This window comes from Oppia nitens, unplaced genomic scaffold (assembly GCF_028296485.1).
Source record: "Oppia nitens isolate AA-2021 unplaced genomic scaffold, nextdenovo-longstitch-racon4-pilon3 scaffold32_pilon_pilon_pilon, whole genome shotgun sequence".
NCBI lineage: Eukaryota > Metazoa > Arthropoda > Arachnida > Sarcoptiformes > Oppiidae > Oppia > Oppia nitens.
The window spans coordinates 330,001-342,500 of NW_026533213.1; the positions used below are offsets into that span (position 1 = coordinate 330,001).

Here is a 12,500-nt window from a genome sequence, read left to right on the forward strand (position 1 = left end):
TAGTTAATGGGCACATATAAGTAGATATTATATATATATATAGTGTTTATTTGAATGATATATATTTACGATATAAATAATAAATAATTTTAATCTAATTACTAGACAAACCACCCACCGATCAAATCTCAATAGACTTTAATTTTGTTTTATATGTTTTGTTTTTTTTTTGGTTAAATAATTTAAAACATTAATCAAAATCGAAAAAATCTAGTCAATAATTTCCTAAATAATTATATATTTAACAAAAATAAATAAATAAAAATAAATAAGAAAAAAAATCTTTATTTTTTATTTTTTCATAATTTACTACACAAACAGCTACAAAAATAATTGTCTATTATTATTACTATAATGTAATTATTATTATTATAATTTTTTGTTTATCTATATTAAACAAACACATAATAAATTATTATAGCTTAAATATAGTTTATCAATATTTATTTACTGTACATATAAATAAAAATTAATAACATTTTCATTGACAAAAATAAATTTTTAAAAAATTATATTTTAATTTTTTTATACATTTAAAAGATAGATATTTAAATAACAACAACAAACAAACAAATAATTTTTTTTAAATAAATATTATATAATTTATTAAAGCTATATATATTGTATAATCAAACTATCAATCAATTATGAAATTATTTTCTATCAAATAATATAAGATAATATAAGTGTAGTGGACAGTTAGGTGTATTAGGATATCCCATAACACTGGTTCATACCCGATACCCATACCTGATTGATCGCAAAACTTCGCCGTTTGATTTGATCCTAATGAACGTATTTTCAGTGGTCGCCATATGAAACTGATAGGACTTTTCGTTGGCAAAAAACGTGTCCGGCACCCATATCTTATCGGATACCTCAGCCCCGACAAACAGGGCATCAATACCCGGCCTTTTCATAAAACTTAGCCGCGAATCGCGCCACGATTGGCGAAAATAGAAATCGGCCGTAAAATCCTATTTTGYAAAMAAAWTATAATTATAGATTTTAATTAAAATTTTAATTAAATATATTAAAAAATAAAATTGATTTTTACCATATTTACAGCCGATATTGAGCTAATACTGATTATATACATTGTGACGCCTACTTCAACTGGTGGACCTATTGGATGGATGTATGAATTAAATAATATTTCAATTAAATAAAAAATATATTTATATTAATTTTTTTTTTGAAATTAAAACTAATAATTAATTAACTAAAATATAAGCATTATTAGTTAAATCACCAAACAATAATTTAATTTATAATAAAAATTTTAAAAATCATTTTTATTTATTTGAAAAAAACGATTTACAAATAAGTTATACAATTTAAATAAAGTTTGATTGTAATTATTTTTAATTAACACATTATTAAAAAATAAAATAAAAATCATTTTGTTTTTGTTTTATCTAATAATGTTTTACTAAGTACTAAATAAATACTTTATAACAAAATTTTTAAAATAAATGTTATGAATTACAACTTAGAGATAAAATTGTTATAATATGCAATTTTGTTATAATACATTAGGTAAATATTATGTATAATACAGTTTATGCAACTAAAGTATTATGTAAGATATTATAATATTTATAGATAACTTTATATATAGTTTAACAGATGATATATATATATATATATATATATATATATATATATATAGAGAGAGAGAGAGAGAGAGAGAGAGAGAGAGTCAACAACAAAGAGTAAACAACAAAGAGAGAGAGAGAGAGAGAGAGAGAGAGAGAGATAAAGTCAAATCCATTGGTTTTGGGAATTCATTTGCTTTTAATACCTAAATATTCCTAACGCTAAAAGTCCGGAATTTATCGATTCATTGCATTTATTACATTTCACTATACAGTATACAACTTATATATATATATATTGAGTGAAAATAAAACACTCAGATATATCATATACAGTATATAAAGAGAGTGAGTGAGTGAGTGAGTGAGTGAGTGAGTGAGTGAGTGAGTGAGTGAGAGAGAGTGAGAGAGAGAGAGAAAAAAGAGAGAGAATATTACAGAATATTCTGTTTCTGTGTCGATGATAGACATTCCGTACAAAACAAAAATTATTAGTTTATTGTATGGATATATACTGTACTGTATATACAGTATATAAATATAGATATATATATATATATATATATATATATATATATATTGTACACTAACACAACTGAGTTTATAAAACTGTATAAGCGCTTATGTACTCTATATAAATTTATATTATCGCCCCGATACCTATTTACAGTATTTAGGGACTTCAATATAATGCTAGTATTTATATACATGTATATATATATTTTTTTTATTTATATTGATAGTTATTTATTTATATTGTATGACATTTACTGAAAAATAAATATTGTAAAATATAAATATATTGTATATATATATAAACAAATAAATTGTTATGCATATATTTTGCATTGATTTGCAATTTATTTTTGTATCAATATCAATAAAATATTTATATTTTTATATAATATAAATGTAAAATAAGTAATGTATTATAAATAAAAATAGATTATTGTTCAATAAATAATAGTAGATAACAAAAAAATATTTAAATGTATGTATTAATCAATTAATATTTATAAAAATTTAATTCAAAATATTTTTTTAAATAAACTATATATTTAAATAATTGATTTTTGAAAATAAATTAATGATAATTATTTAAATTATACTGTATTTTGATTTTTYTGTTTTAAATAAAAAACYTTAAATAACTACTATTATTGTTATTTTTATAATCAAGTATAATATTTGAACAAAAAAAAAATACTTTTTATTTATCAAATCATAAACTATTATATAAAAAAACATAAGTTTGACAATATTTATTATAGATATAAATACTGTATATATATATATATATATAATATAAATGAATTAAATACCTTAAATTCAATAAAAATAAATAATAACAACAAAAAAACAACATAAAAATACTGTATAATGAAAAATGTCTCTCAAATTTCATTAAACACTGACACTTAAAGTATAGTAGAAAAAATATACAATAAATTATATATATATTATATATATATATATATATACATATATATATATAAAAGACACACAACTACTACTACTACTACAAAAGCAGTCATAATAATAATAATAATAATAATAATAATAAAAGCGTAGCAAAAAAAACAAAACAAAAATAATAAAAACCATTTTTTGTGTCACATTAAGTAATGGTCAAAACGTTTAGACCAAAAAAACACCATCACTTATGTGTGATCAATATATACTGTATAATATATATATATTGTATACACAAAAAAATCATATTGATATATACAGCATATATATATGATATATAGATTATATATTGTTTACTGTATACACACACATATGTGATATACAATTAATATTTATTACACTTTTTATTTAGGTTTGTTAATATTTATAGATAGTGTTAGCAAAAAAAATAAATATATATAAAAACAAATCAACAAATATAATAATAATAATTGAATTTAAATGTAACCACTAATAGTAATATATTTATTTTTATAAATGGCTAAACATTTGTTAAAATAGCTTAATGTTTTATTTAACAAAAATGTTTAATAAAAATAATCTAACATCTTAATTTTATTGAATTATTTACAATTTGTTACTAAAATATTACATTTTTATAWAAAAAAAAATAAAATAAAACAACTCTTATTAAGTAAATTATAGAAAAAAATAATACATAATATTAAATAATTAATAAATTACATTAATTTACTGTATATATTTGAAATCAATATTATTTTTTGTGCATTTTATTTATATCGCTATTTAGTGTATTTATTACTTTAATATTTAGTGTGTGTGCTATTAAACCCTATATTTATTTATTAAATGAGTTTTCATTTAATATCTTATATATTAATCTTTTTCTTTACTAACATTAGAAAATGTCAAATAATTTTTATTAAAAATATTAACACTTAAACATTGTGTGTGTGTGTRTGTGTGTGTCTGTGTGTRTGTATGTATGTGCGTATACATGTGTGTATGTATGTATGTGTGTGTGTGTAAATATATATATGTATGTTAATGTGTTATAAGCATTGTATTATATTAATAAAGTTTATTAAATGATTTTCATTTTCAAGAGTAACCCTTGAGATATATATATATATATAACTTTATATATAAATTATATATTTGAAGAAAAACCGGAAAAATTAATATAATTTATTAAATAACAAAAAAAATTTAGTAGTTTTTTTCAGAGGGAAAAAATACAATAATTTAAGCAAATATATAGTAATACTGTATATAATACACAAAATATAATAAACTACTGTAGAATATATATATATATATCTAAAATATTAATTATATTAAAACGTTATGCAGATTTATTATTATTAAATAATTAAAATAGTGTTAATATTATGTATATAAAAAAATTCAAAATAAATAATTAATTAATTAACTAATTTATTTTAAGTAGAACACACAAAATTAATAATATTATATAATTATTTATTTATTTTTTTGGCTAAATTTAATTTATTTTACAATATAATTACTTATTAAATTATTTATTATTTATTATTATTATTACAGTACTAATAAAATGAAATTAATTGTTGTAATTTAATAAAACTTGTATTTAAACAATAGTTTTTATATATATAAATAAAAAATATGTATTCATATATATAGAATAGATTATATTTTTTTGAAAACATAAATCAGTATTTATATATACAATAGATTAATAATTTTTATTTTGTATACAATATAATCTTATTTATAGTATTGTATAAATAAAATATTTACTGATTATACAAATATTGAAAATAATTTTTTATTTTATTTTATTATTTTTTGAAAAACCAAATGTCGTACGGAATTTAAGCGGAAAATTGAAATTTTATACATTTATTATACGATATAGTAGTAAGTGTTTACTGTATATATATATATATATATATATATATATATATATGTATGTATGTATTAATATGTATGTTATTCATACCCCAGATAGAAAATAAAATGTCATAAAAATGTAAAATTTATTTACAAACTATCACTTGTTTTTTTATTATTATTTTAGATATATCTTTGTGCTTAACAAATATATGATAACAAAACAAAAAATATATTAATATAGTGAAAAATATTTCGGTATATTTTATATTTTTATTGTATTTTGTTTTCCAATTTTATTTTATAATATATTTTATAGTTAAATATTTGTATTTTATGTGTATATATGTGTGTGTATATATCTGTGTATATGTATGTCTATGTATGTGTGTGTCTATGTATGTATGTGTGTGTCTATGTATGTATGTGTGTGTCTATGTATGTATGTGTGTGTCTATATATGTATGTGTGTGTCTATRTATGTATGTGTGTGTGTCTATGTATGTATGTGTGTATATATGTGTGTGTATGTATGTGTGTGTCTATGTATGTATGTGTGTATATATGTGTGTGTATGTATGTGTGTGTCTATGTATCTATGTGTAATACACATTTGTATTGCTAATGGAGTGCATAACGTAAGCCACACATCAATTGTTTTAATGTCACATATTTATTATATAACGATTTACAATATACGGTTATCGTAATAGTATTATACTRTATTGTATATTACTTCTAGGTATTCAATAAATTCAATCATATTTATAGTTTTAAAACATATAATACAGTACAGTATATAATCATACATTAACGTAGAAGACTATAAAAAATAAATTCAAATAAATAAAAATATTTATATATATACCGTATACTAGATATTAAGTTAAATAAATAAAAAAAATATTGAATATAACTGTATATTGATATACTGGTGCAAATACAGTATTATCATGTTAATTCAAACTTTTTTAAAAAAACATCTAGTGTAAAATAATAGTAAATAAATTTTATATTACTCATATAAATAATTTTTACAATATTTATAAAAAAATAAAAATAAAAATATTCTAGCATATTTTACTAAACAAAAATAAATTGTACATTAATCTATATAATATATATAATTTTTTTATAAAAATAAAATTTACTMGATTTATTTTATAAAATAAATCTAGTATTTATTTATTAATTAAATAATTTACTGATTTATTTAAGATATATATAAATATATATAAATATACTAATAAACTTATTATATTTATAGTATTACTAGAAATCTCAAGTATTAATACAACAACTAATAATATAATTTACTTATATAATAATACTAAATATAGCCCAAAAWAATAAATAAAAATAAAACAATAAAATTAATTGCAATAAATGCCAGTAGTATTAAAAGGCATTAAGCAATTGGTCGTCTTATAGTCAAACATACTCATTGTTAGGGCCATTGATCGCCCAGTTGTTATCATATCGTATATATATATATATAGAGAGAGAGAGAGAGAGAGAGAGAGAGAGAGAGAGAGAGAAAGTTATAGCACTTGTATTATTGAAAAGTAATGCTTAGATAAATATTATGCCATTTTTTTGTTGTTGATTTGTTTTTATTGATAGTATTATTGCCGAAACAACTCATTACTTGAATTGCTATTATATATTTTCGGATCACTCTCTCTCTCTCTCTCTCTCTCTCTCTCTCTCTCTCATATATATATATACTCAAGCACATATCTATACATAAATAAATACACTCAATATTTTTTTTTGTACTCAACTACAGTACACTACTACTACTACTACTACTACTACTACTACTACTACTACTCCTAAATAGTAATACTAGTCAATTGAATCCAATGATAATTATATCGTTGCTTTTGTGATGATGGTGTTGTTAGCCTACAAAAACATACATATCGTATATTATTATATAAATCAAACACATATATACACCTTCATACACACACACACATATACACACACACACACACACACACACACACACACACACACACACTGGTAGATACTGAGTATTGCAAAACAACTGGGTATTTGTCAATTGACGCCATCGACTACTATATGTTAAGCAAACAGACATTTAATGCCATCAAATATTTGCAGAGATTTTTCTGTTTGTTTGTTTGGCTTATTATTTAACACTAAAATCACATTTTTCTTAATAATTAAATTATTATTATTATTTATAATAATTATTATATGGCAATTAAAATTATAAAACTTACAAACACATAAATCTAACTAATTTAATTTTTTTTAATTTAATCATATATAGTTATATTATATAATATAATTTTTAATTTTTAACTAAATTATGTTATTTAAAAAAATATTGATTSATTCATTTTAATTGAATATTATATATATATAATATCATTTTATATTGAATTTGTATTTTTTAATAAATTTTATATCATATTAAAATATACTATATATATATATATATTTTATCGATTTTTGTTTATATATATATATATATAGTATATATGATAAGTACAGTATTATTATAAATTACGATATTTGTTAATATATATATATGAAATTACATTTTTTAAAAATAAAAAAATACTAAATATGATAAAAATATTTTATTAAATAAATATCATAAATATTTTTCATACAAAACACAACAAACACATGGCATACAAAATATTAGTCAACTATACTCTACTCTACTATACTATACTATACATTATATCATTACATCATATAATGTATTAAATATAAGGCTATCCTTATCCATACCCCCAATCCTGTCATATCCTAATTAATTGATTACATAAAATTGCCATATGATTGATGTGCTTATGAATTACACAGTGATTTGTTTGATGTATTAACTCTATATGTATATTATATATATATATATATATATATATATATTGTATATATAAAAACAACAAAAATAYATATACCATATAATATATATAGATATGGTATATATATATACTATAATATATATATAAATTTTTATATATTTATAAATAATAAATAGGGATAATAAATAAATAAATATGTATATAATTTATATTAATAGTACTGTATATATACGTTATTATGATATATAGTATTTATAAGCAAAAAGTAAATCAAAAAATAATATGATAATCATAATTATATCTATATATATTGATATCAATTAGTTTTTATATTAGATTTATTATTTATTTTTTTATTTTAATATCAAAAGATATACTTATAATATATATRAATATAAATTATAATTTTATTGTTTATTATACATTTWATTTTTTATTTTTCTTTACTAAATATTATAATTTATAATTAATTAATTTTAGAAAAAACTAAACTTACAATTTACTCAATAGCAAATTTATAAAAAATATTTATATATAAAAAATTTAAAAATATTTATAAAAAAAATAAAACTACTTAGTTAAAGGTATATACAGTTTTTTTTCAACAACATTTATGTCAAAAATTTTTATTTTATATATAAAAATATTTTTTTTTTAAATGTATAAATATAAACAGTATATTTAGTATTATATATAAATATATATACTGTATAATATTTATAAATTTATAAAAATTTACACTGAGATAAAAAATAAAATTACACAACTTTTTCAAAAAAAAAATAATAAGAAAATTGTAGTTTTTGTTTTCAAATATATATATATAAATCTATATAAGATTATAACAGCAGTTATAAAAAAAATAAAATTTTTATTTTTTTTAATTTCCTTTACTTTAATTGACATTTTGGTGGAAATTTACTTTATATATAATTTCTATATATATTTTTTAACACTAATAGCATGACATACTAAAAAAATTATGTCTCATTTTTGTTGTCTTGTTAGCCATAATGTGTGTGTGTGTGTGTGTGTGTGTGTGTGTAGTGCTATAGTAATACACATTTAATATCTTATATATATATATATATATAAATTAGACTTAAATATTACAGTAGAAATATATATATAAAAAAAGTGAAAAGTTTTTCAAAGTTTATCTCAAAATTTTGAAATTTTATTTATTTATTTTTTTTATTGTTAGTTAAGTTATTTTTATTTTGCTACCTAATGCTAAATGATTGACATTTCTATCATTGTTGCTGTCATAGTGTGGGTGAGTGYTTAATACTAAGTGTGAGTGTGTGTGTGTGTGTGTGTGTGTGTGTGTGTGTGTGTGTGTCTGTGTGTGTGTGTGTGTGTGTGTGTGTGTGTGTGTGTGTGAGTGTGTGTGTGAGTAATATTATATAGACATACATAACTACATACTGTACATATTAACTCATACATATAAAATAATATTTAATAAACAAATAAATTTTTATCAAATATACCGGTTTTATATTTTTTTAAAAATAAAACATAACTAAAATAATAATACATTTTTTTTAAAAAAAAGTCAAACATATTTTATATTTAATTTTTTAAAAATATATGTATATTTTTGTTTTTGTTGTTTATAATATTTATTTTACTTAATAAATAATTAACTAATTCAAACCAAAACAATAATAAACAAAATTATTATATAATAGATAATATATAAAATTATTATATTCTGTATAATAATATTTTTAATACTAAAGTTATAGAGAATATTCTGTTACTGTTTTTTATATTATATAATACATATCATATGTATTAGTATATTCTGTAAAGTATATATATATATATATATATATATATATATACAGTAATATATATATATACTTTATATATATACTGTATATATAATATACAGTATATTTCCATCTAATGGCTAATGGACTCAAAGTATTACTACTGAATATATACTGTATATACTGTACTACAGTGTAGTTGAATACAAGACATGCATAACTAATGAGTGTATTTTGTTTTGTTGAAATCATTGAATATATATTTATTTTATTTTTTTTTATTATTATTAKTAGTAGTATTTTGCAACAGTATATGTATAATATTTTTGTTTGTTGTTTTTGGTGTTATGTTTTAAAAAACAATTTTTTCTTTATTATTATTATTTGTACTTAATTTGATTTTTCTACTAGAAATATACAGTATTATAATATTATATAATACAGTATATATATAACTACAGTATTATAAAAGTTATTTATCTTTATCTAACTTTTATTATTTGAAAATATACAATATGTATGTCTAGCTATACAATATTATTTATAGTATAAATCATTAATAATAATAATAATAATAATTAATATTTGTTTTGTCGAAATAAATATACAATCAAACTTACTGTATATATATTTACAGTATAAATAATAAATAATTATTTTTTAATAATAATAATCTATTTGTTAGTAATCGTAATTTAAATAGATTTATAATTTATAATATATGCTAGGATAAACTAAAAATAAATTGTAAATATATTTATAAATAATTAAATAATATTATTATAAAAATATTCTGCTAATATATAATTTAAAAATATAAAAGGATTTATTTAAAAAATAATAATATTATTAAATAGATATTGAAAAAGATTTTAAGTACTGTTTATTTTTTACATGTTTGTTGTTTTCTATATATATATATATAGATTTATATTAAATTGCATTAATATATATATACAAAAAACAATAACATTTATTGTATAAAAATATTTATTGTTGCTGTTGTTTGCGTGACATTAAAATTTTGTGTTAAATATGAAAACATTACTATAACTAAATAAGTTGTATATTAAACTATGACATTAATAACATAATAATAGTAATAATATATATATAAATAAATAAATGATGTATTTATTATTAAATTGTTTTTTATCAATACGAAAATATAATATATACATATAATATATATATATACTAGTATAAATTAATTAAATTAGTTATGAATTTTATCAAGATTGATTATTATGATATTATGAAATAGTAGGATTGATAGCAATTATTATTTGTCAAATATTATAGAAATATAGTAAATAAAAAAAATAAATAAATAATAATTGACAGACAAAATACAAAAAATTATATATATATATATTTGACACTAGAATTCCGGTACAAAAAATCATAATAATATAATAGTTATATAATATTCCAGTAATAATAATAATAATACTTTAATACACTATTGAATTATATTATCTGCATATATATTATACTTTTTATATATATGATAAATCATAATATAATATATATATACATATATATAAAAAAATTGATTCGTCAATATATTCATTAATCATTTATTTTAGTATTATATATCTATTATTATTTTTTTTATTCATTTTTAGTTACTTTATTACTATTGTATTGTAATATATCTATTATATTGTAATAATAATAATAATAATAATATACTGTACACTAGTATATTCATTGCATCAGTAATGGATAAATCAAATCAAATGACAGAAACATAGTATAAAAAATATTTGACAGATAATAACATATCAGTTAAATGTGACATTTGGTGTCAATTATACGGTAGAGTACTGTATATAATAATAATAATATTAATAATACTGTAATATAGCACTACTAAAATAATAATGACATTATAATAAACTTCAAACAACAATAATAATAATAAAAATTATTGAAATAATAGATTTGTTATATATTACATAATAAAAAGTTAGATAAGTATTGTTTTATGCAAATAACAAAATATTTATTTTAAATTATTATAAATTTATTAATAAAATATTAAATATATATAAAAAAATGTTAAATTAAACTATATATTAATATATTATTTTTACTTTTTAAAATATTATTTTTTTACATTATTACTATTCAAATAGCTATGTCATTATTATAGATAAACTAATTAAAAAACTTAATGTTTATTTAATATATATTATTAAAATAATAAAATCTTAAAATTCAATATTTACTTTATTATTATAATGTATATATAATACAAAAAATATTAATTTATGTATTTAATTTCAAACAAACAAAATAAATAATATTTATATTTTAATAAAAGATCTAATTTTATTTATGCATTTAATTTTAATATATTTTTATTTTAATTAAAAACTAAACTAAAAAATATATATACAATTAAAATAAAATATAAAACTTTAAGTGATTAATAATTTTATAAGTTATATATAATCTGTTTTATATGATTTTTATTATCAATTGTTAGCAATAAAATAATAGCCATAATTTAACCAAACATTAATAATTAATCAAATGTAATATAATTATATAAATATATATTTAATTATTTTTTATGTTTAAATTTTTGATAATTAAATTAAAAGTTATAAAAAAGTTAAATTTCAATAAACAAATGTTATTTTATTATTGAAATGTGATATTTAACGACAAAATTGCTAAATTAATAAAATATATATATATATATAAGTTTTACTAAACATACGGTACAAACAGCTATAAATATTTTTTTATTTGTAGTAAAAATAAAAATGACAAATTAATATTTAAGTTAAATTATTTACTTTACAATCATATCATTGATAATTTCTAGTATTTTATTTTATTTAATTCAAATAATTAAATAATTAAGTTTATTAGTTTATTTTAAAACTACTACTACTACTACTACTACTATTGTATATTTTAAATGTTAATTACTTTTATAGTACTAATCTATCATA

The 12,500-nt window shown here is 17.4% G+C and overlaps 1 protein-coding gene across 1 annotated transcript in view; it reads right to left on the minus strand.

Annotated features, from left to right (window-relative positions):
• Window positions 1-12,500, minus strand: part of LOC128956778 (gamma-aminobutyric acid receptor subunit beta-like) — a 48,044-nt gene that overhangs the window by 14,760 nt on the left and 20,784 nt on the right. The window contains exons 3-4 of the mRNA XM_054302494.1: window positions 1,058-1,125; window positions 751-977 (exon numbers count right to left, since the gene is read on the minus strand). Of these exons, the coding sequence (XP_054158469.1) occupies window positions 751-977; window positions 1,058-1,099 (269 nt within the window). The 5' untranslated portion in view covers window positions 1,100-1,125. The remainder of the gene's footprint in view (window positions 1-750; window positions 978-1,057; window positions 1,126-12,500) is intronic.